We start from the raw sequence: 25,080 nt of genomic DNA, 5'->3' as shown, positions 1-25,080 counted from the left end.
TGCCTAATCTGGAGTTGATAAACAATCACCAGCTTACTCCCCTCCACCACCACTCTGTTCTCTCACCCCAAATTCCTTCATTTGTCGCTCTCTTCATCTAATCTCTGAGCAGCCTGTCTGACAGGAAACACTCTTTTTGCTTTTCACTCAACTACACTCACTTCTTCCTTCTCGGTCCAATCTCTTCTTCAGGTCATCTGCTCTCCTTACCACTTGCTAGTAATACATATCCGACCTTTTTGATCTGATCGGAAATGCGTTACTCAAGTCTTTTCGCCGCATCTCTGGTTGCCGGCGTCCTTGCACGGCCTCAGCTGCACGGAAGGCAGCCAAACATGATCATTGAGACCAAGATAGTCATCCAGACCGTCGTGGTCACTCTCACTAGAAGCTATGCTCCACCCACGTCTACGTCTTCAGTTTCCTCTTCTATCCCTCCTAGCATGGCCATTCCGACGCCCGAGCCGGAGCCCGAACCTGCCCCCGTGCCAGAGCCCTCGCTGTCCTGGACTCCCCATCCCTCGGGCATCGATCAGGCCTACCTCTCGTCCGGACCCGATTATCAAGCTGCGGTGCTGTTCCATCACAATGCTGCCCGTGCAAATCACAACGCTGATCCCCTGATCTGGGACACCGACTGTGAAGCCAATGCTCGTATCGCTGCTAGTAGGTGTAACTTCGAGCACTACATCCCCAAAGGCGCAGGCCAAGGCCAAAACCTGTTTGTTGTGTCTGGAGATGCCTTCAACGCCACTGCAGGCATCTCGGAGAGCTGGTATCATGGCGAACTTGATCCAATGAAGCCTTGGTTCGGCAAGAACAACCTTCCCCACGAAGTTTTCGAGCAAGTCGGTCACCTCACACAGCTGGTTTGGAAGGAAACTACGAAGGTCGGATGCGTCTCACTTGACTGCGGTGAGTAATGTTTGTATGAATCGCGTGTGAAATAATTACTGACCTCATACACCGATCTCTAGGTACGGCTATGATCGTCAACGGACAGGGTTCGACCATGAACAAGTATACCGTCTGTAATTACGCTCCAGCGGGTAACTTTGGCGGCAAGTACGCGGCGAATGTCGAGCCCCCTGTCCCCTCTGCCAAACTCGTCGGCTGGGCGGACTAGTCATCATTCCAGCTGCGCATACTTGCATGCATGCAGTATCAACGTAGTTTTAGATGTAATTTACATCGAATGATCGTGGCTTGAGATGCCAAAGTTCAACCATGTTCGACACGTGAAGATGCTAGAGCTAGAGAAGTCATACGCAATTATCACGAGGAGGTCTCATTCGACGCCGGTATCGACGAATGTAGCAGCCGTGAACAAGGGTGGGTGACGTTTGCGCGCGATTGTTCGCCGCTAGCGACGCGTGAATATCACACGCGTCGCGCTTTCCAACCTCTTTCCAAGCACTATCGCATCCATTTATTCTCCTTTCTGCTATATATCAGGACTACGCAGAAACCAGATTTTTTACACACAGATCAGGGCATATATCGAATATAGAGATGGTAGTACATAATTCTCTCGTTACTAAAAACTCGAATGGGCGTCTCCAACCCACCGCGCTGAACAGCACCTTCGACAAAAAGACCTCGGATCGCGCTGCTAGTGCAGCAAATTTCACTATACAAAAACGCTTTCTGCTGCCTGCGCAAGTGTCAACAGCCAATGCGCGAATTTATCTAGGCACTGAACCTCTGGTCAATGCTCCGCGATCATGGGGCAGTACACGGTAGACCCCGTCTGCGAGCACATAACTACTTTCTCACCTCGGACTGGACCACTAGCTGGAAACTGACCCTGATATAAACTCCTAAATTAGGGCTGTTTTAATCATCCAGCGAAGAAGTGCGTTTAGCCGCTGCAATGTCGATGCCTTCCAGACTCGATCCTCGGGTAGCTCTGCCGCCTGAGCTCAAGTGTACGATCTGCGATCTTGTAAGCATAACACGAAGTTTCACAACGCATGTATTCGTGTGAAATAGACGACGCAGCGCGGCTGATCACCACACTTCACCCATAAACGCGGTCCGTTAGTCATCCTTCTCCGTGGCCCCACTGCAACCATATCAGTCATTTGAACCAGCTTCCTTTACTATTACAACGAAGAAACCGATCCATTGCAAGAACGAGTAGCTGTGTTGCTTGTGAATGAGTATCCATTTCGTCACGTTGTCGCTTGTTGCCTGGCGTTTTTGGTGGTACAACCATCAAGCGCAAGTTCGTCCGAAACCACGGTTGATCATGCGTACCTTGTGAAAGAACGTAATAAACATTTTCCATTGCTTATATCCTAACATCGCCTTCACTTGGTCTACACTCACGTTAAGGCAGGAACCAATGCGCACCTCCATTGGATATAAGTCTTACTCACACCGGCTCTGCTTCTCATTGACCCATCGATCAACCGTGCAAGCTCAACTTTGGTTGCAACACATTCGAACCACAACATCTCAAGCAAACCTAGGAAGCTTACCATGACCTCATCTCCGCATACGCAAGACTACATTGGAAGATTGTCAGAGGAGTTGCGGCTTGAGGTATGCGAATTGGTAAGTTATACATGATACCAGTCAGCTTTGCGGCACTAATGCCTACGTAGTTGCCCATCCCAGCGCTCAAGAATCTTGGGTTAGCCAACAAACAGTGGCGAAAGTCTACCTCATCTGTGCTCTGGAAAAGTTTCGAGTCTACCCTCGTAGCTAGAGATCGCGACTTCGATGCCCTTGTCTTGTCTTTACCTGATGGCCTTTTCGACAACGTCAAGAACTTGAAGATTCGTACTCCTCCCGAGAACTTCGAAAAAGTGATGCAGGTAGTATCGAGCATTACTCGGGATACTTTAAGAACTGTGGAGCTTATAGGCGTGCATACTGAAGTTTGGGAGTCGCTACTCTGCTCTCAACATTCAATCGAGGAGCTCACATTCCGGCAACACTCATACATTCAACTCAGCCGACGCTTTCCCAATCCTCGCTCCCTCGCGCATAGCCTGAACAAGCTTCGAAAGCTGAAGATCGCATCCCGCAAGGATGATAACGACTATAGCGCTTGGCTCGTGAACACACCAGCTCTTGAAGTCTTAAGTCTTGGATCTGGGTGGGGATGTGATTCTAGTGAGGCATGTCAAGTACCTCTCGATATAAGGACACCCGCTGTTGGTTTCGTACCTCTAAGACTTCGACGCCTATCTCTATTCCAGTTGAAACTATTGGACAGAGTTGATCATCTTGGAGGCATTATCCATCTGCCTTCTCTCAAGACTTTGGATATAATCCATTGCGATCGTGTCCCGGTTTTACTTCGGTATCTAACCAGCAAATACACAATCTCAAACGAGTCTGCCCTGAAGTCATTCAACCTAACACAAGATCCCGAGGACGAAGAAGAGCTGGTTGAGTCTCTAAACCAGTTTATCGGGTGCTTTTCAGGTCTGGAGACGCTCTTTGTAGCGACTCGAGATCCTCAACACGTTGACGTGCATAAAGTATGCCGACATGGACAGACTCTACGATTTCTCCACTTAGATCCATTGTACCGTCAAGTAGATCTTACCTTATTCAACAATCGTGGTTACTACTCAGCTGGAGAACTTGAGATACTCGCTGCTGGATGCCCATACATCGAGGAACTTGGTATCCATGCCGCTGCCATCGATCTCAGCGTCGTCGACCTCAGCTTAAAATTCTCGAAATTCAACGGAAGAGATCTTCCAAGAGCTCTGGACATACTAGCTCGGCTTCGGTCGCTACGCAGCTTACGCCTTACCTACTTACTCACCGTGAACGACAACAATGAAGTTGGAGATTCGAATTCAAATGCATGGCACCACTCCAGACTAGCAAGCAAGGTCATGCAGTACCTAGTAGAACGAGGTTCATCAATCGAGGTCTTTGCGATCAGTCCTACGGCTGCTCATGACTCGGAAGACATAGAAGAAGACTTCCACGGCCACACTTGGCCTAACTACTACTACGTACGTGGTACAGTGACTATACCGCTCCGTCACCGACATCTCACTCAGGCCCAGGCCATACCAGTGACGGCGAAGAACATTACGGACTACGTTAAATACCCATCTCTCCTGTTCAGATCGGAGGAAAAAGACTTCAAAGCTTATGCATGACGCGCCCCTTTGGCTTCATGGTTGGCTTTGGCAATATCAAAAATTGGTGAATGGGTAGCGCGAAAGAGCGTGGCAAGAGTATGTAGCCTTAGTAGACACACCATCTCTATTCAAAAGTCACACGTTCTTGATCTGTGCCTTCCTTTTGCGTTCACGTGTCAATAGAAATTCGAAAGTGGCAACTACGCAAACGACCAGAACCATGACTTCCTAGCGTGAACGCTTCTTTGCATGTTAGTAAAACGTTGAGGCGTTGTTCTGACTCACCTGAAGATTTTAGAATCGTCGTTAGCCAACGTGGTATGGTAGTCTTTGGCGGAATCGGGTACGACAGCCTTTGCGCCGACTTTGACATAAGTCCGTCGGGCCCAAAGGGTAGTCATGGCGATCAACTAATATTTTGCAAGTCTTTCAACACTCCACACACCCACCCTCCCACCCCTTCCTGGTCGTCGCATGAACCGAAAGACAAGAACTCTCAGAATTGATCTGTTCCAGTACTCGCTCCACTTTTGTTTTTCGCAGGTGATCCCGAGGAGGAGGAGGAGAAGAAGAAGAAGAACCACGTGGTCGTCGTTAGCATGCGAATTTTTGAAACATACCATTGAAATATCTCGAATATCCATTTATGGTGAAACAAAAAGAAGAAAAGAAAACAGATAGTTCCATGATCTACCAAAGAAAAAAAGAATGAAAGAAGCAAACAGAAAGAGCTGCCCTCTTGATAGAACCTTGGAGCTAGATGATCGACTAGTCAGTACACCCTGCATCAGCTACGGGTATGCTAGGCGGGAGTGGTAACATGGCGTGGGCCGGGTCGGGTGCAGCAGCCGGGCGACAGCCACACCCGACGCCTATGCTGCTAGTCGTAAATCCACACATGGTACATACACCTCAAGCCACATTCGAACAAACAGACAAACAAAAAAAAACAGCAAAAAGTCAGATATCGAACGTGTATTCATAGATATTCAATACACCGACCATCTACGCAATCTTTTACGTGACGCTCTTCCTGTTTCCGTGCCCATGGTATCCCAACGAGTGATTTCCCCATGTACGCCATGCCACTCATGAGGTAATCCAGGTAATACAATGATGAATAACGATACCATGCCTAGGCAAATACCCAATGATAGCAAAAAAACCCACAACCTTCCAATTAAGACTCCAGCCTGTTTTTGTTTGACAAGATGTATGAAAAGGCGGGTCATCCGTATAGCCGTACAAGCGAATCGTAGTGATATGTAACGATGAAAGCGAAGTAATAAGTAATGGTATATGAACAATAGAATGCAGATGTGCCGCCCGAGCCATGCAAACAGTAAGATGCGTTGGCTGAATAGAACAGAACGTGCGGCAGATATTAGGAGACCTATGTGCGATGCATGGAAAGAATCTGATGGACGTGTTACGCAATCAAGCAGTATCTGCGATGCTGACACCACCCATACCGTTGACAGCGCTGTGCTTGCCGTTAACAGGCGCGCTATGTACGGGTTCGTCAATGGTGGAGTTGTTCGTGCTGGGGTGGGAGCTACTCTGTGGCGATTGAGCGGAACTGCTGAGAGCTGGTGTAAGCATAGTCGGCGAGTCAATGCGATCGTAACGGAACATCTTCTTCTCAACCTAAGATTTCGTTAGTTGGGTTTCTCCAAGTATGTCTTCAGTTTCACGAGACCACTTACTGAGACGCATTGCTTGCCAGGAATGACCTTTTTGGCCTTCTCAAGCTCAGGCTTGAGTGCTTGGACAAAGTCCTCGTAGTCATCTCGGTTGAGGGTGTCCAGCATCTTCTGGATGACGTAGTTACCGTACCCATCCCTGAGAAGGTTCATGACGTTTGACTCGCCTCGCTCGTTCTTCGCAAGGATGACCGATACGAGTTCACGGCGTTGCGCGTCGTCGCTGCACTTGAGGCACTGCTCAACAACGTTGCTGGCGAACTTGTGTTTTGAGAAAGCGAGGAACTGTGCCTTGATCAGAGCGACAATCTTAGCCCTATCCTCAGGCAAACCGTGCTCGATGACATGCTGAGTGACGTAGTTGCCGTATTGGTCGGTGATGAGTTTGGGTCCTTCAGCGTGGAGTTCGGTCATGATGAACCTTCGTTGTGGCTCCGGAACCTTCTCAAGTAGTCGCTGGATAACACGGCATCCGTAGGAGTTGACCGATAGCACGCCGACGTTGCCCCTGAAAGCCTCGACGATCCTCTGGATGTACTGCATCGGGACCCGGTCGATAACCTTTTGAATGACGTGGTTGCCGTTCTGGTCCTTGACGGTTTTGAGAACATCCTTTTCGAGCTCCTTGACCATCTCGGCTTGTTGCTCAGTGAGCGCATGCTCAAGTGCCTACTACGGTCAGTGTGTTTACTTGGGGCGCATAGAAGAGAACCTTACCTTTTGTACAACTCGGCACGCGTACATCTGATTCGCAAGCTCAAGTACATGACCCTTCATTTTCCCGACAAGGATCTTCTTCTGGACCTGGTCTCCGTGCTCAAAGAACTTCTGGATCACGTAGTTGCCGAAAACATCTTGCATCAGCTGTAGCGCATCCTCTTCGAGCTCTCTGAAGACGCTGTCTTTGACTTCGCTGTTGGCTGATTCAAGCTTCTGCTGAATGAAACGGGAGCCATGCTGGTCTCCGGCAAACTCGACCACGTGACCTTTGATGTCGGTAAGCTCCCAGCGCTTGCTCTGCTTCTGCTCTCTCTTGAAGTTGGCCAACTCAAGACTCATGGCACCGAGACCATCGCCGACCTGCTGCTCTCGAGGACCTTTAGGTGGCCCTCCGTAAGACAAGATTGGTGCTGCTGGAGTCATGTTCATGTGTTGCGGTATCGCGGATAGGGAAAAGCCGTTGGGTAGACCATACTGCTGGTATTGGTACGGGTTCTGGACTTGAGCTGCGGGAAAGATGTTTTGATACTGCTGCTGATGAAGTTGGCTCGGAGAGATGAAATTACGTTGTTGTGACATCTGGAATCCGGCCAGTTTGTTCTGCAGCTGCGTAACACTGTTGGGGTGGGTGAGCATCTGCTCACTGGTGTACGGATTGAGACGATCGTACACAGGCGGTGTGTTCATGGAGGAGTAAAAAGGACTTTGACGAGCCCCAGTGCCGTTCGGCGCGCTTCGACTGTTGTCGAGCTGGTAGGATCGCAGCTGAGAATATTGGCCGTTGAGTTGGGCACTGGAGTAGCCATCTGGAGTGTATGAGCCTGTAGGCGCATCGTTGGTGTCTTGTCCGGGTGTGTGTGCTGGGGTGGAAGCGTTGATACTGAAGGACCTGTTTGGTGCCATGCGCGCATCTTGGTCTTGTTCGCTGTTCAGCCTTCCCAGAGTGTGGAAAGACTCGCTTTGTATTGAACCGCTTCGCTCGTTAAAGGCACGACCGCTTGCCATGGAGAAGGACGATGTTTGGCGGGAAGGCTGAGTAAATCTGGAGAATGCATCCGGAGCCTGGCTGAACGGTGCTGGCTCGGCGCCATGTCGGGATGGAGGCAAGCTTCCGTTCTGTGAGGGGGCTCCGCTCGAAGACGCAAGGTAATCCGAGTTTGCTACGCTGCGGCGGTCGTCGTTCGGAGAGTGGACGGAGCCTGTGTCTGGCCACGAGGTGACACCAGTATCGGGGCGCTGAGAATTATCTGCTTGGCCGAATCCAAAGTTGGTGAAGCCGGTGTTGAGTGATTCGATCTGGCGCGATGTGAAGTTGGATATGGTAGGGTCAAGGAATGGCTTGACCGGCTTTGCTTGCGAGCCTTGGCCCGCGAGTGAGTTTCTTGTAGTGTAGGACGAGAAGGCGGATGGGGAGTTGTCGCTATACTGCTGGACAGGTTGTGCTTGGGCGATAGACCGCTTCCGTGCCGGCGACACTCCGGAGCTTCTTGCATGAGGTATGCTGCCAGATGGGGTCTCTCCCCAAGCTGGCCGGGCGGTAGACCTCCATTCCGTCTCCGAGTTGGTGAGTAGGGAGCCAGAGCCAGTCTTGCCCTCAACATGATCGGCAGGGGTGCCCATGGCGGCGCCGTTCTCTGTGTGCGTGTCAGTATTACAGGGACATGCTATGTCGTGGATGGCGACATACCTCGAGGGCGCGAGTTGTCTCGGCCTTTGGAGCCAAGCGGAAAGGTGCCGATTGGGGCATTCCAGATGTTCTTCCCCCATGGGGATGCGCGTGAGAGTTCAGTGTCGGTGCCGTTGTTGTTGAGCGAGGCTCCACTGGAGTAGTCGCGCGCTCGAGTCTGGAGCATATGTGTTAGCACGCCATGCCGTATGGCTAGAAAAGCCGCTACTCACATTGCCCGCCATGACTGCCATGCTACGACTTGAGCCGGCAGGAGAGGTGTTCATTTACACAGGTCGGGCGTGAGGCTATTAGTATGCGGAGAATATAGCACACCGGTGGGTGCTGCGGCGCGGGGTGGCTTATGCGTGCGCTTTGGTGGGACTAAGCTCAGGCGTCAGCGCAGGCAGGGCAGGTGCGGGGGGAGGCAGAATACTGACGATGTATTACAGCTGATATAGTTGGGGACAATGGAAATAATGTACGAAGAATGTGCGCACGAATGCGGCTTGGAACAAAGAGGTACTACCGGAGGTCCGCGTGAGGAGTGTGGATTGGGAAGTGCAGGCCCGTGGTCGCGTTTGGGTGTAGGAGCGAGATGTGGTAATGTCTCTAGCCACAGTACATGCTAATCTCGAAGCAATTATGTCGCGCACCAGGCGGGGTTCGCATTAAGGGTTCGACGACCAAATGCAGCGGCGGGGATGATGCAAGGGCGCGGGACGGTGGAGCAGCAGGGCAGGAATAGACTCGAGGGGGGGAAATATATCTGCGCTGGTTCGGGGGCTGTGGTGTGCGTGTGGATAGGCGGGAGGAGCACAAGTTTGGTAGCGGGCGTCGAGGAGACCGGGCGCAGCTTCAGCGGGCGAGGGTTGCGCCAGTTGTGTGGGTTGGAAAGATGTCTTTTTGGCGATGGAGATGCGACTGCTGGGCCCTGGCGAAGATAGGATCGGCAACTAAGTTTGGCGTCCGCTGGGGAAAGGCACGCTAAGGCTCAAGGTTGTACCGAAAGCGTCGCCTAGATGTCTTCGGGTGCTTGGTGCAGGCGAGGCTTGTGGGAAAGATGAAATCGACGATTACGGGACGAGATATGATCTCCCTAAGAACAAACGTGGTCGCCGTTTTCTTCTCTCACTGTGACCACCGGCTGCAATGCGCTCGCGTGTGCCAAGCACGAGTCAGGGACGATGCGGCAACGGAATCCGGACGATCCTCTGTGATGCGAGCTGTCGTTATGGCAGCCTGAGACACGACGGGCATGGATAGGAGGCCAGAGGCATTATCTACAGGGCCGCCATGTTTCACCACCACCCTGCCGGCATGTCCAAGCTCTCTCTCTGCTACGCCTTCACCTTTGCATGTTTGCCCTCGGCACAAGACTTTTAGGCAATGGTGTCCAACTTGTCCATGATGGCCAATTGACCTCTCTGCGTACTTGGAGCGAGCTGCAGTACTATCGAGCTCAATGCAGCCCGGAGCTTGTATCCATCTTCAAAAGTGTCCAACGTGATTGCTTCGAGGCACAGCAGAAGATTCACGGAAACCATGGTCGCACACGCTGTGGGTTCAGTCATCACTCAATGGGCGCAGAAAAGCCTTTCAGGCTCGTGACCTGCATCATCCATGGATTGCTCTCGCTCAGAATACTCCCTGCAATTATAACGCCTCCTAGCTGCGGGTTTGCGCTGCGAGGCTGCAAGTCGGATGCGAGGCGTCCAGTGAGCCACCCGTCTCTCCACTCTGTGCGCATCCTGTGTGTGGTAGCTGTGCTGCGCTGGCGTTCTAACAAGCAGAGCAAACTGGCTGCGACTGCCGGATACGTGAGGCATGTTGGGAAAGTTATTCACCCGCTAGCTCTGGCCATGGTTGTCATAACTGCTTCACATCTACACCGCTCTGAATGGTTGAGGTGTTACGCAAGACAAGTCACCGACGAACCGCCGCAAACATGGCGATGAAGCAACTCCGAGTGACATGGTGAGCTGGTGACAGCATTTTACCTCAAATACCGACCTCCTAGCGCTTCTAGAAGGCCATTTGCGACAGTGCCAGCGACAGCCCAGCGACGGCCCCAGGATTCAGGAGTCACTTGGCGTCAGGCAAGCGAGAGGCATCAAACGTCCCGAAGGCTCAAACACAGGGCCTGGCGATGAGATGTTTAACGGCGGGGACGGTGGAGTAGCCAAGTACCGGCCAGAGTGCATCCGTGAGACCATGACGAATTTGCCGTAGTTACTTGGGCGTTGTAACGCGTCTTGACGACTGCGACATTGCAGGTCGAGTGGAAGCCTTATGCCAAACTTGTGGAACTCTGCGAAGATGAAGGGCTGCTTAAAGGCTTTGTCGAACGCAAGAGAGACGTGCCTGAGGAGGCTCGAGTTCCATCACCACATGGCGCTCCCTGCGCACAGCGGTCCACAAATCCATCGTTCATTACGCGCGTTGCTGTGGTATGTGCTATCGACCGGCATCATCCTTTATCGCTCCACAGTCTGGCAAGACGTTCGTCTCAGCCCTCGCTGTCAGCTCTCTCCACGCCGTTGTCACAATCAGTCCAAAACAATGCGTGTCTCGCACGGGTTGAGCTTAACACGACTTCCAGATTGGCATCTTGACGTAGACAGTACATATTCTGGGGCTGTCACTCAAGCGAAGCATCAGGAGTACGTGCCGGCTCACGATCCACTCACGATCCACACCGTCGAGTCTCGACCTTTTGGCTAAATCCCACCCCCCGTCATTCGTTATTACCGCCCCTTGCATTTTGCGAGGCTCTCCACACTGCACTAAGTACTCTTGACTGTTGTTTGTTTTGGTCTGTTTGCAGCACCCTCGATATTTTCTTTGTCTCGGTCTTGGGAACCATCGCGCGCGAACGGCTTTGTCTGTTGTGGTCTCGTGCGGCAGTGTTGAGCAGATCACTGGCGCCAACAAAGCCAAAAATAAGATCGAGAGGATGAGCGTCCTACCGTCATCTTATTGCGCTCCACCGGCTCGGCTTAGCGCAAGCGGCTTCTTCTCCTAAACTAGATAGGCACAAAGTTGAGCGGTCTAGTGTCGATCGCTGATTCGCTCTGGTTGTATCGTTCCTGCATTGGTGACTGCAAGGCGGCTTCCCTGCGCATCCATCAAAATACGTAGGTTTCCCTTCATACCTCGACCTCCTTGCCCACCTCCTCTACGGTCTCGCCTCCCTCCAACTCTCTCTTCTCTGTCGACTTATCGCTTCACTCTTTCAGCGGTATCTCGCCTTACGCTCTTTCCGAACTTGTGTCTCTCGTTACCAATACTTGTCCATCCGCTTGCGAAACGACGGTGCTCTACAGGTGCGTATCCGCTACTTCCCGTCCCCGTCCGTCACACTGCGCCAAGCATCCGCGAACCAACAACCACAACACCACACAGAAGCAACGTGCTCGCTACACAATGGGAACTAACATGCAAACAGCAATTACACTCCTTAATCACTACTACACGCCCCAGAGTTATCTGCACGCCCTCGACACGCCCTAACGACACACAATATCACCAATATCATAATGATGAACATCAGCCTTAGCAAGCGCAATGAGGATGGCAGCCTCAGCACTACCCACCTCGCACTCCTCGTTACCCTTATGATGCTGGTTCTCGTTGGCATGCTATGCGTAGGAGGCCTCATGTTCCTTCGCAGCATCCGCAGAGCCAGGAAACAAGCCGAGACAGACCCAGAACTCCCAATCTACGAGAAGCGCCAATCAAACATCAACCGCCTGACCATCACTGCGATGCCCTACAAGGGCCGCGAGTCCGTCATCACCTACTCGGAAAAGCAGAACCTCATGGACAGCCCTACCAGCCCGGTACCCGAGATCCGCATCACTTTCCCTGACGAGATTGACGAGTCTGGCAAGCAACAATCGGGTCGTGTTGTGGTTGTCCGCGTTGGAGACCACAGCGTTGGACTCGAGCCTGTGCAAGAGGACCTCCCGCCATACCAACAAGACGCATCGGACCGCTTCGACTCGCTCGACCTGGATCGCATGGGCGGACTGAAGGAGAAGGACGACAAATACTACTCATAAACCTCACGACACCACACGTCAAAACCCGGTTAGACCGCCGATACTTCCGGTCGAGCACCCCTCGGGCACCCCCCAGCCATTTGGCTACGACCGACTTTACACCTTGATGACGGCTATACCGCGCTGACTGTCAGCTTCTCCGTTCCCTGCCGAAGCTGTGGAATAGCCGGCAGGGCGCCACACCACTTATGTATATTCTCGGAGTTGACTGGCCATTTTGCTGTATACCCACTCTGACGACTGGCCATCTCTTCAACGAGGTCTTCATACCTCTTACATAACTCTTATTCATTAATGTATGATATCCAACTCACTCTCTAGCGACTGTGCAGAGCAGCACGAGAGCCAATACAATCCTTTGTCAAGACTGAAATGTGTGCTCAATTTCCCAAGACCGAGTGAATGCTGTGCGCGATGTACCTTTGGGCAGTTTCCAAGTCGCGTCTGGAACATGATGTCAAGCTTCGTATCCATCGATAGCAGATCGTAAGCACCGCTCGTAATTACGGCGCGTACCTCGATGGCGGATGCATGACATCGGCGGCTCGGCGAAATGGGAGATCCACAGTGGATGCTTGCAACGCATCCTCACTTTTGCTTAAACCACGCATCAACTTTGTCCCCATGGATTCTGTCGCTCCTTGAGGCCCCCTAAGCCATCCGAATACCAATAGACATCTGATTGGCATCTACTGAGAGCCAATTGGTCCGCCTTCTCCGCCCGCCATGGAGAACGAGGTCTTTACGCCGCTGTCCGACATCACCGGCCAGAGCAGCGCACGCAAAGCTGTCAAGTTTGCGGCCGATACGCCAGAGCCACGGGAGACAGTGCGAGCTCCCCGGAGACAGGTTCACGACCCCGACAAAGCGAAGAAGGTTGGACAGGTGCACTTCAAAGCGCAGCATGGCATCATCATCGCCTTCTTTACCTTTATACTGTAGGCTCTCTCATCAGAGCCCGTCTTCCGGCTCCGCGTACAGACGCGTAAAGCTGACTTGGCCAGAATTCTTCACGTCCTCGGTATCTACCTTTTCACCAGCGGCTTCCTCCTTACGCGATTGGTCCTCGACCACAAGTCAGAATGCGCCCTGCCCCCAATCGACTCTGCCAACGCGTACACAGCGGGCGATGCTGAAAAGGGGTGCTGGCACCCCAAGACGTTCAACAAAGCCGTCGTCATCATCGTTGATGCGCTACGATACGATTTCACTGTCCCCTTTCCAGAGCAGTTCGAGCCCATCGACCTCGCCGTCGCCGCCGAAAACCCGTCTCAAGCGCCCCCAGTCGCTCCGCGCCATTTCCACAATGCGTTCCCGGTACTTTACGAGACGGCAAAGAACCAGCCCCAGAATGCCTTCCTCCTACCTTTTATCGCCGACCCGCCGACGGCCACGATGCAGAGGCTGAAAGGGCTCACAACGGGCACATTGCCCACCTTCATCGACGTGGGCAGCAACTTCGCTGGCCAGGAGATTGAGGAAGACAATCTGGTCGGACAAATGAAGAACGCAAGCAAGAGGATGGTTCATCTTGGGGACGACACATGGCACGCTCTCTTCCCCAACTACTTTGAGCCAAACCTCACGCATGCATACGATTCGTTCAATGTTTGGGACCTACACACTGTTGACAATGGCGTCACGGAGCACATCTTCCCACTTCTGAAGGCTGAGAATGCCACCAAGTGGGATGTGATCTTCGGCCACTACCTGGGCGTGGACCATGCGGGACACCGCTATGGGCCCGATCACCCTGCTATGACTGCGAAGCTCAACCAGATGGACGACGTTTTTCGCCGCATGATTGAGGAGATTGACGACGACACACTGCTAGTTGTTATGGGAGATCACGGCATGGATGGAAAGGGCGACCATGGAGGAGAGTCGGACGACGAGATACAGGCGGCGCTATGGATGTACTCGAAGAAGGGTGTGTTTGGGCGCAGCGATTCTGCTTATACCACCCCTCCTTCTAACGCAAAGACCCGACCAGTTGGGCAGATCGATCTTGTCCCTACTCTGTCGCTTCTCCTCGGCTTGCCGATACCCTTCAACAACCTCGGAAAGCCCATCGAAGAAGCATTCATCGGCAAGAACGGCGATGATTACAAGAACTTGGCGGCCGTCAACCGTCTGACAGCCGCGCAGATCCACAACTACCAGCATGAGTATGCCAAGGTTCGTGGTATCGCAGACAGCGCCAGGGCTTCTTCGCTTTCGCTGTGGAAGAACGCAAATGACGCGTGGAACCCGCTAGGAAAGTCCAAGACCAATAGCGCCGAGATGCGCCAGGCATATGAGGCTTTCGGTGCTTATCAGCGCGACACGCTCCGTCTTTGTCGTGATCTTTGGGCTCGGTTTGACATTCCCAGGATGGTCAGTGGTGTCGTGATCTTGGCCGCAAGTCTGATTGTAGTCGCTCTTTACGCCAGGATCCTTCACGGGGACCGTGCAGACGTCACCCCCGTCTTCTTCACCCGAGGCGCCATTGGCTTGGTCCTTGGAGGTATCGTCGGCCTTCCTATTACCATCTTCATGCCTGAAGACTCCAGATCGCATATTCTTGTCCTCTGCTCTGCCCTTACCGGGATCATCGGCTGCGCCTCAACTTTCTACGCCCTGAGCTACCGTATGATGCCCCCAATGCCAAACAATATCTGGGGCTGGACGAGCGCCATCTTCACTCTCGCCCTCTCCGGGGGCTTTGCAGCAAACTCATTTACTATCTGGGAAGATGAGATCCTCCTACATTTCCTAACTACATTTGGAGTCCTTGCACTCATCTCTTCTTTCCGCCAGAGGAGAATCGCAGATCGAACCCTTGGTGCTTACCACTCCATCCTCTTCACCGTGTTGCTTAGAATCGCCAGCTTCTCTCGCCTATGCCGAGAAGAACAGATGCCCTACTGCAAATCCACATACTACGGCTCTGCCCTATCAACAACTTCCGCACCCTGGCAACTTGCCATCCCCGCCACAGCTGCCATCCTCATCCCCACATTCATCAAGAGCTACTACGACGGCACGAAATCCTATCAGCACAACGCCACTCTCTGGATCGGCCTCGCATTGCGCTTCGGCTTGATGCTGTCTGCCGCATACTGGACTCTCGATGCTGCTGACGACGGCGAGTGGGCGCCCGCTTGGTCAAACATCATTGGTATCACGAAACGCTTCATTGCACAGATTGTGCTAGCAATTGCTCTCGCGTTTGGCTACTCCATCTACAATTGGTCGAAACCTCTCCTGAACGTCATCATTGATAAAGATGGCAGCGGCGTCGATGAAAACGGTCAACCCAAAGAAGCTGTCACCATTCTTGGTTTCGCAAATGTACACGGGAGTCGATACGCACTATTGATCACCATCTGGTATCTCGCCATCACTGTGCTCCAAAAGCCAATGGGCGCTGGCGCAATCGGAATACTGGTTTGGCAGCTGTTTTCGCTTTTCGAAATCATCGATACTAACAACCTCCGTCAATCCGCCATCGGCCCTGTCGTTTTGGGTCTGTTGGGTTCCTTCCACTTTTTCAAAACAGGACACCAGGCTACCTTGTCTAGCATCCAGTGGGAATCCGCCTTCATCCCCCTGGCCAAGATCCGTTACCCTTGGACACCCATCATTGTTCTGCTGAATACATTTGGTGCCCAGATCCTGTGCGCCATTGCTGTCCCAGCGTGCGTGCTTTGGAAAGTCAAGCCGCAGAAGAAGGGCGTTTTGTCCGTCGTGACAAAAGCTGTGGCGACGCACATTTTGTTTTATGCGACGACGCAGCTTGCGACGACCATGTGGGCGGGCCATTTGAGAAGGCATTTGATGCTTTATAGGATCTTCTGTCCGAGGTTCATGGTTGGGGCTGCGGTGCTGCTGACGGTGGATGTTGTGTCTATTGTTATTGCGTTGTGGGGGACTAGGATGAGTATGTTGAGTACGGCTGAGGTCTTTGGTTTTGGTGGATGATTGGTTGGGGAAGAATAGTTGGGAGTGGTTGGAAGTTGGGTCAAGGAGAGAGAGAGGTGGTGTGGGTGGTTGTAGATTTTGCATTGCATATAGCGTCTTCTTTTATCTCCTTGTGTTAGAAGTCAAGAAGCACGTCTAGAATCAGATTTTGTGGCTTCATTCCCTGTGTTTTTCTCACACCATCTCTGGCTGTTGTGGTTCTTGTCTTGGTGTACGTCGTTTACATCCATGCCCTGTACCTGCCGGGCTCAAACGGACCGGACCAGTCGAGATTGGCCCAGCTCTGCGTTGGTCTTTCACCTCTTACTTCTTACTATCCTATCGGCATTTTGTTGCTGCCTAGGTCCTCTCTTACGTCACACGTAGCGGTATCGCAACAGCGCAAGGTAAAGTCAAAGGTAAAAGCAGCCGTTTCCGGTCGCTCTTGCTATTTAATGATCTCTTCTCAGCTTGCTCCCCATCTCTCTTCCACCACACTTCGAAAGTATTGCAGAGCAGGAAATTACTGCCGAACACTAATCGAAAGTCCTCAGGAGCAACCCTCACTCAATAATATACTTATATTCATTCTTGGTCGACACTCTCAGCCATCTCACGAAAGCAGTTAAGACACCACTATGGCGTCCACTCAACATCAACGTGTGGAAGAGAAAGTATATGGTATTCTCGGAAAGGAAGATCTCATCGACGATTCGACCGGCGTCATTCCGATGAGAGGGCCAAAGACCGAACTTAGTCTCAAAGACCGTTTTGCGAGGCGACTTCCGAAGATGTTGGGCGCGGAAACGGATATACAACAAGCAAACAACGACAACACGATAAATATATATCTTACGCGTAGCCGACCGACAAATCAAGTACGCATTAGCCTAAACAACGAACTCCGCAAGTTCGTACAAGCCATGGAAGCTGCATTGGCATCGATTGCGAAAAATGCTGATGGTATGTTGAACCCAAATTCTTGAATGCATCACTAACACGTCCAGGTCCGCAGCATGAACTCCAGATCGCGTGTGACGAACTTTGGGACGTGGTTCTAATCTTCAACCGCAGCAAGATCGAACTGATCATCCAAAGGCTTAAAAAGATCTTTGAAGATTACCAGACAACATACGTCGACCTTGTTGCGAGGATGTTTGGCATCGATGATCTCGAATGCAAACACTACATGCTAGATCGTGAGCTTGGCGATCGGATTATCTCACTCTCGCAACAAATCAACAGCTATGACGGCTCAGTGAAGGAATTGGATACCCTTGTACACACCGCATCAGAGATGACGAGAGTCCTTCTCCATCTACGGGAAAGACTCAGGTCGCTTCTTCAGAGGACACTCTTTGCGGATGGGTTGTACGACCTTATCTGCATGTTGGGATTTCCTGAACGAGTGCACCATACTATGGTAAGGTCGGCTAGGGCCTCAAAAGGATTCGAACATGTAAAATTTCACTTCAGACCTAGCTCTCCGGGCAAGGCTGTCTCCTTTGCGGTCGCAACGGAGAGTTCGATGCAACCAAACGCGGAAAAACCCTTGGTGTCACCTCAACGACAAGAGAAGTTGAAACTCTAGGTGAGACAGGTGGCCGAGGTGTGGAATGCGTAATCGAGGACTCTTGGAGATTCGCCTGACGAGCTTCCGGCGAAGAGCGTCGAGCACTCTTCGTATTCATGGCACAACTGTGCAGCATGCTGGACGCTGTGCGCATGGTAGGTTGGCTTTGGTTTTGGGCATACATGCTGCATTTTGTATTCACGGACGTCAGATGTGGTTCTTTTGCGAGTGCAATTCTTATCGAAAGGCGGTGCGACATATTCTATGGAGTTTGCTTTCTAGGCGAGACAACGGCATGGACATGCTTTTGAGCGATTTTTGTCTGGCTCTGCCACTTTGTGTCTTTTCTCTCTCTCAAAAGTCCGGTTTGCGAATTAGTATGAAGCACTTGGGTCACTTGTGGGACTGGAATCGAAACTGTGGAGGCACGGAGTGTACTGCCTTCCACATATACTGTCTTTCGAACTCTTCCCGATGACTTTGACACCCATAGCCCAATCAAACAAATCTTTTTCCTCCTATTCATGTACCTCCAACTTCCACGCGTCATCATCAGTCCTTACAACGGCGCGGAACACGTGATACTCAAGCCCAAGACAGCATATATAAGCTCCTCTGCTACACCCTACCTTCTTCTCCATCATATATCTACCCACTCAGATATTCCTCTAAAAAGTCTCAAGCTCAGGGAAATGGAGATTGTCTGAAAAGCCGCAAAGCTCCCGGACATGTGTCTCCCAGTCCTTTTCTTTTTCTCCAAAAACATCGATGGAAGAATACACGTGAAGAGCAGAAACTGCATCCGCAGAACACGCATGCCAAGGCGAGCATGAAAGAGAGCCTTGAATCCGATCGAACACAGTGAAAAACAGATTGGCCACGGGCATACTCGGAGGAGACCAAAACACATAGATCAATAGCCATGTCGTCCCTCGATCTCCTCCGATCTTCTTACACCTGGAGGTTGCGACTGTCCTCATCATCTTGCTTCCTTATATGCGAGGCTGACATTACAAAACTAATTACGGGGTACAATGCACATGGCACGCTCTCTCGTGTTCTGCCGCGTCAAAGCTAGGAAGTACGCTACTGTCTTGTTGTTTGGAAGGAGGTCACAGCCATGTCATGCTGTATGAATTTTTTTCGCGCTGTACTGCGATGCAAGTTCCGAGATTCGGCAAAGAAGACTCTCATGTGGCACTTCGGCTGCGCTCGCCTCGTGGTTGGAGCTAGTGCGCATGCTGGGTGTATAAAGCTTCGCTCGAGCGCGTGCGAGGTTCACCATCCTACATACTTGTCTCTTCTCTTCTATCAAAAGCGTTGGAAAATATTCGCATGTCTGAATGCCAGATCATATCAACTCTACATCATGGCGCGCGTCTCCCCCCGGACCAAAACAGTAATCGTACCATTCGATATTGGTTCCAAAGAGATGAGAAAACGTGCCATTCGTGCGCCCACTGAGCCCCAGTAACGACATCGATACAAAATCCAAAAGTAACGGCTGCTGCTCTCATGCACGTTGCGACCGAGTTGTACCTATACGCGACGGCAAGATAAGACGACCCTCGTCTGTACAGTGTAAAAGATTGTTTGAAGATCTTCATCATGTGCTCATTCTTGCTTTCTCAAACTCATGCCGCAGCTGTGACTGACCAAAATGGACTTTGCCGTGATGACATGTTGGGGCTCAAAAGCTGAACACAGATACCGTATGGTTGTGCACGCTCGTCGCTCTTCTCGCGCATTTCCAAAAAAAAGTGATATGACGATGCTATGGTGGATTCGGCGCGTGCCTGTTAAGAAACCAGTCTCTGAGATCGTGTTTGGTGGTTCGGTGTAGTGGCTATTGCTGCCTTGTGTTTTGGCCGCAGGGCGGCTTCAAATTACTTCAAGTTCGTGCTCGCACACCGCTATCCATGGCACGGATTGACGGGTACAAGTGGTATGACAAGACCACCTCGCTCCGCTATTTCCAAAAGAATTTGTTGACCACTGATGTGGTGCTCTTCAGTGGGTGTTGTTGACGCGTGAGGTACGCGCCTGGAGTGGTGATGATCGACATCATGATGTCAAATCTGATGACGTAAAACTCTTAGCGTGGAAGTGACGCGTATCGATCGTTGTTCTCTCATCCATTGTCGAGGCGAGCATCTTCCAACACATTGTTCGTGGTGATGCAGGCTGGTACCTTTCCAGTGTTTGTCACGGTTTCGATGACATCGAGCAACACCTCGGTACATACAACAACGCGAAGCTCCACGTTCTTTGACTCGTCATCCACCTCGAAGCACACTTCCACCAGCTCTCGTCCACTTTCGATACACAGCCCCAGCACTCAGTCACGCCTGCACATGCACGTTTGGTTTTTCATGTGTAGATTCAATCTTTTTGTTCGGCTATGTACACTTACGCTATAACCAACTATGCCACTAACCTTGCTTATATAAACACTTCCACTGTGAAAGAACTCGCATCTATAACCATCGCAAAACATCGACTCGATATCAGAACATCCACGCTATGAACAAAGAGGACTCGCTAGCGAACCGAGACTGAGCCAGAGTAAACACTACAAAGAAAGAATGAAGAGACAACGGCCTGCCGTGTTTGCTCGTAGAACATTCACAAATCATCCAAAAACCGACAATACCTTTGCATTGCCAATACAGGCACCGTCAAAGGTCTGCAATAACCTGCTGACAAACTCCGAATTCATGTGTCAGGCACCGCGCATCTTCCTCTTTAGTTTACTTCTTCTTAGGTTTCTTACCCTTATCTTCCTTTGGGCCGGAGCTTGATGCAGTACTTTTGAGAGATTTCTTACCCTTGTCTTCCTTTACGCTGGAACTCGATGCAGAACTTTCGGTTGGACGCTTCGACGCAGCAACCGTCTTCTGGCTTGCAGGAGTCTTTCCTGCAGTAGTAGTAGTCTTTCCTGCAGTAGTCGGAGCCTTTCCTGCAGTAGTTGGAGCCTTTCCTACAGTGGTGTGGGTTGAGGGGCCTACATGCTGGGCATGCGAGGCTGGGATGGGCTGAGGCGCACCCGTTGAACGAGGTGGCGTATGCGTTGACGCCGCCGAGAAGTCAAAAACATCAGCCATAAAAGCACTGCCGTCACTGGATCCCTTGGAGCTTGTTTTCGACGTGGCACGACTACGTTGTTCGTTCCCAGTGCCGCGATTGGTGGGGGACTGATTTGCAACATGGGGTGAAGTGCCGCTAGAACGGGGTGCTGGAGACTGCTCCCTAGGACTCTTAGGGCTGGATACTGCGGACAGATCATCGTTGTTGGGACGATTAAGTGCCCACGAGTGGGGGGTGGGATTTTTAGCCCAATATTCTCGGTCGTCGCTCGGAGATAGTCCGCGTGTTGGTAGTGGTAGGCTCTTAGTAATGGATGGAGTGCTTGGGGGATTGGAACTACCCGGGTTCTTGGAACTACTCGGGCTCTTGGTGATGGGTGGAGTGCTTGGGGGATTGGAACTACCCGGGCTGTCGTAACCTGGTGGATATGTTTTTACCGTCGGATGATTGTTGGGGTTGGCGACTTTAACTGGACGAGTTGCATAACCTGTCCGATGACCGCGGTAATCGACTGTGATCGATACAAAATTGTTTGGATTCATTCTTAATCCAGGTCGTCTCCTGAGTCGATCCAAAATCCGATCATGATTTTCTTGCTTCCAGGGGATCCTCCGGCCATTAGCCGTCGTGCCCTTTTGATTATCCTCCTCTTTAATTGCCTCCTCCACGTAAGATCTTACAAAGCTTTCCTTGTCGTCTGAGTGCGCCCATGTATTCTGATTAGCAATATCATCGGCCATTCTTTGAAGATACTGCACTCTATTACCCTCTTTGGTATTTTTTCTTTCCCTAGGAATTGCACTGTTGTTTGTCTTTGCTGCCCGTTGCTTTCCTGCAGCCACCGTTTTGCCAGAACGGAGCGTTGAAGACTGCTCGCTAGTGTCTGGGGGTTGAGGTTCAGTATAAATCTCGTCGTTCTTAGAGCGATCGACTGCCCAGTGGTGGGTAGTGAAATCTTGGTTCATCATATCATAGTATTCTTGGTCATTCGTAATAGGTGGTTGTTGAGGCTGCAAGTTGCTTTGTATGTACGGCTGGTGTCGTGCAGCTCCCATTCGAATTCGATTCTCTTCCATGTGCATGCGTGCTGCTTCTTGATTCCTTTCCGCAATCCGGGCTTGCTCTCGTCGCTCAGTACGATCCGCCTCTTCCGTGAGAAAATCGCCTGGATGGTATTCATTTTCTGAAGGAGAAGATTCATGTGCACGATAATTCGGGCTTGAATGAGTAGCCTTGGCTTTTCCCTTCCCTTTTCGCTTATCACTTTCTAGTTCCGAAGCACTGGGACTTTTTGTTTCGGGGCTGCTCATGCCAGAGAAACCAGACCCGCCCTCGCTGTTGTAACCTGGAGGATAACGGTCTAGTATGTCTTCGAGTCTTCTACCCTCTTTAGGATTGATCGTTGTTTGAAAAGTCTTCTTGGCGGTCGAGCCCTGAGCATGTGAATCATCAGACCTACCTGCATTACCAAGATGAGTGCCTTCGTTGAAGGTGCGTTGGAACTCTGGGGGCAGAAGTTCATCTTTGAATAATTTCTGTAGCCCTTTCGCGACATGTTTCAATATATCAAGCCGGTCGGATGCATCCATTCGTTGCAGCGATGCTTCTGAGTGTTGAGCCCGCCTACGCTCAATGATATTTATGGCATAAGGCACATACGCTGCTTCAAAGGCGCTCTGAGCTTCTTTGTAGTTCCATGTGTAAGTTCCGGCAGCGTGTTTGGCTGATCTCTGGGCGTCTGATTTTGTTTGTGTTGCTGTGCGAGATCTGACCGAGGACGTTTGCGGATTTAGAACTAGCCGAAATTTCGACTGCTTTGCTTTCTCGGCGGAGGCCTTCGTTGCTTTAATAGCGGAGAGCTCCGTAGCGGAGGGCTGAGTTACTTGCATAGCAGAGAGCTCCACTGCTTTTATAGCAGAGAGCTTCACATTTTCCTGTTCCTTTGGCGTCCAATATTCCGATTGCGGAGTCACCCGTTCGGCCCGTTCCCATGCTAGGTACTTGTATCTCCAACCTTGAAGTGCTCGTCGTAAGTAAAAGACCACAAATCTCTCCGCGTCATATGCATGGTCCCAGTCTAATTGAGAGGCGACTGTACGTCCAGACTTCCTGTACAATTCTATTGTTGCTTTCGGCAAACCCAAACATTGGTTACAATCCTCTCTTGATAATAATATAGGCTCCCCTTCTATGATATTATTGTTAATGAAGCAAGAATATGGGTCTTTCCCACACTCTGTTATGTTCGGTTCAATCTCATGTCCTTGTTCGCACATGTATGTCTGTTTGAAACACATATTGTTGTGATGTACTGACGTCGAGAGAAGAGACCTTAGATGAGTGTTGATTTGTTGGTTCGGGGCTGGTACGGTTGTTTGACGAACTATCACTCCGTTGTCCCTTGTATCCAAGTATTCGAGTGTTGAGTGTTCGACTGTACACGTGAGATGGTTTTGTTTAGCAAAGTTACTGGCCAGCAGTAGATGGTGGGAGTGATAGTATAACAATCGGTTCAAATGAGGTGTTGTTGTTATCGTTGTCGCTATTCTATGGAAGAAAGTGTTGGACAAATCCAGATATTTATATGTCCTTTGAGAACGTAGAAACTGAAGGTTGGTAAATTTGCGTATGTGACTTGCTCTTGGTCAACGATCTGGCAGTTGACAATCAGCTAGAACATTGACTGCTGTCAAGCGTGAAGCCGTCAAATTTCTGCAAGGGATACACTTAGTTCATTGATGTGTATACATACTTGAAGGTATATGTGCGATCGCGCTGCTTGAAGCGTAGATCTCATTGAATCACCATCTTCGCGTACGGTCAACTGGATGTCGTTCGCAAGTCCTCGACTCATTGCGCTAGCGGATTTCGTGGCTCTTGATGACCATCTCCGCTGTTGTTTGCTCTTGAAAGCTTACCGATAGGGACTTGAGTGACCTACCCACTCTGATGGGCATGCTCATGGTCGTTTCGGTCGTGTAGGGGGTTACGAAGCTTGACCCAGTTACCAGTCACTTCCTTGACTACAGTCCCGTCTGACATAGCGCGTAGCGGTCCTCGCCATCTTTCAAGCAGTGAAGAACATTGATTGAGTGACTATGATAGTTGTGGGCGCAGTGCCGGTGAGTCTGATGGTGGCAATGGTGGTTGCTTCTAGAGAACTGAAACACTCAGCGACTCAGTGACTGAGGCGTCTTAGACACACTCTAGTCGGTAGTCGGTTAGAAGATACAAAACGCGACAATTCGGGTGTATGATTGACCTGAAACCTTGTATAATCAAGCAGCCAGCAAGCGTGTAATAATAACAGCTCAGCTGATTGCTAACAAAACAAGTGCTTACGACGGTTGACGTGGAAGTGGGGTGTTCCTAATAGCCTAGGCAGACGCACCAATAGTGTACTCCTATCAGTGCTGTAGTAAGCTGGCGGTGCGGTGTTGAAAGAGGCAGTGACGAGGGGAAGTGGTGGTAGCGCGGAGTGAGAAAATTGAGGGCAGTCACAGAATGCCTTCTAGCGTCGGAACGTCTCCAAACATCTCACATTTCTACAAGCACACTGCGACAACAGAAGTTGAGCAATGATGGGTTAATACAGTAATGCACGATTACAAGTATACTACTCATCTGCCAATCTGCTCTTGACATTACCATCGCTGCGAAAGCGGCCAACACTCCAAACTCGCAACCGCCCTATCTTTGAAACCATGGGTCAGACCAGGACATCCAAGCGTACTATCGACGTTAGCACATGCTCAAAGTATCTAGAAAAGGACAGAATTACTTATAAAACTTGTTCCCGACACTCAAAACAAACTGCCCACCCTTACATTCGTTTCCCGAGAAAAGGATGCAATAGCCACCTGGATCAGGACCGATCGACTGAGGAAGGGCCCTAGGTGGAGCAAAGGTGATGCATGACGACAAGCCTGGATCAGGAGGGGAGTGCCACTCGCATTGTTCTGTGGCGGTAGGAGTGAAGTTTGGTCCTGGACACGTATACACGCCGCCTGGCCGACCAATCTTGGCGTTGCATAGGGGGGACTGTGGGTTTCCGTAAGTAACTAATTCGACCTTTGCGCGTGTGAATAGCGAGTTTCCAGTAGCTTCGGAAAGGGCAACGTCGTTGATAGGGGGCGTATCGATGGGAGTAGTAGTGGCGATCGCGAAGAAGACGGTGAGCGGCAGTGTTAGCATTTAATCAAATATATAG

The 25,080-nt window shown here is 51.0% G+C and overlaps 6 protein-coding genes across 6 annotated transcripts; 4 read left to right on the top strand and 2 right to left on the bottom strand.

The window, feature by feature from the left end:
• Window positions 1-254: 254 nt before the first annotated feature.
• J4E82_008227 (uncharacterized protein) lies at window positions 255-1,126 on the top strand (the record flags this gene model as incomplete). Its single annotated transcript, XM_051734461.1, has 2 exons — window positions 255-915; window positions 978-1,126. The coding sequence occupies 2 exons, from the start codon at window positions 255-257 to the stop codon at window positions 1,124-1,126; spliced, it is 810 nt and encodes a 269-aa protein (XP_051585829.1).
• Window positions 1,127-2,484: 1,358 nt separating this feature from the next.
• On the top strand, window positions 2,485-4,133 carry J4E82_008226 (uncharacterized protein; the record flags this gene model as incomplete). The annotated part of the gene is made up of 2 exons (XM_051734460.1): window positions 2,485-2,559; window positions 2,610-4,133. 2 exons carry the CDS (start codon window positions 2,485-2,487, stop codon window positions 4,131-4,133), a joined length of 1,599 nt encoding a protein of 532 aa, XP_051585828.1.
• A 1,419-nt stretch (window positions 4,134-5,552) lies between these two features.
• On the bottom strand, window positions 5,553-8,449 carry J4E82_008225 (uncharacterized protein; the record flags this gene model as incomplete). The annotated part of the gene is made up of 5 exons (XM_051734459.1): window positions 5,553-5,762; window positions 5,822-6,487; window positions 6,536-8,172; window positions 8,226-8,382; window positions 8,438-8,449. The coding sequence occupies 5 exons, from the start codon at window positions 8,447-8,449 to the stop codon at window positions 5,553-5,555; spliced, it is 2,682 nt and encodes an 893-aa protein (XP_051585827.1).
• Window positions 8,450-11,743: 3,294 nt separating this feature from the next.
• J4E82_008224 (uncharacterized protein) lies at window positions 11,744-12,268 on the top strand (the record flags this gene model as incomplete). The annotated part of the gene is made up of 1 exon (XM_051734458.1): window positions 11,744-12,268. The coding sequence occupies one exon, from the start codon at window positions 11,744-11,746 to the stop codon at window positions 12,266-12,268; it is 525 nt and encodes a 174-aa protein (XP_051585826.1).
• A 726-nt stretch (window positions 12,269-12,994) lies between these two features.
• On the top strand, window positions 12,995-16,231 carry J4E82_008223 (uncharacterized protein; the record flags this gene model as incomplete). The annotated part of the gene is made up of 2 exons (XM_051734457.1): window positions 12,995-13,206; window positions 13,273-16,231. The coding sequence occupies 2 exons, from the start codon at window positions 12,995-12,997 to the stop codon at window positions 16,229-16,231; spliced, it is 3,171 nt and encodes a 1,056-aa protein (XP_051585825.1).
• A 4,302-nt stretch (window positions 16,232-20,533) lies between these two features.
• J4E82_008222 (uncharacterized protein) lies at window positions 20,534-22,335 on the bottom strand (the record flags this gene model as incomplete). The annotated part of the gene is made up of 2 exons (XM_051734456.1): window positions 20,534-22,303; window positions 22,330-22,335. The coding sequence occupies 2 exons, from the start codon at window positions 22,333-22,335 to the stop codon at window positions 20,534-20,536; spliced, it is 1,776 nt and encodes a 591-aa protein (XP_051585824.1).
• Between the last annotated feature and the right edge of the window lie 2,745 nt (window positions 22,336-25,080).

The sequence above is a fragment of the Alternaria postmessia genome (assembly GCF_024291825.1).
Source record: "Alternaria postmessia strain BMP 2775 chromosome Unknown scaffold_63, whole genome shotgun sequence".
Lineage (NCBI taxonomy): Eukaryota > Fungi > Ascomycota > Dothideomycetes > Pleosporales > Pleosporaceae > Alternaria > Alternaria postmessia.
This window is presented reverse-complemented; position numbering and strand designations above follow the sequence as displayed.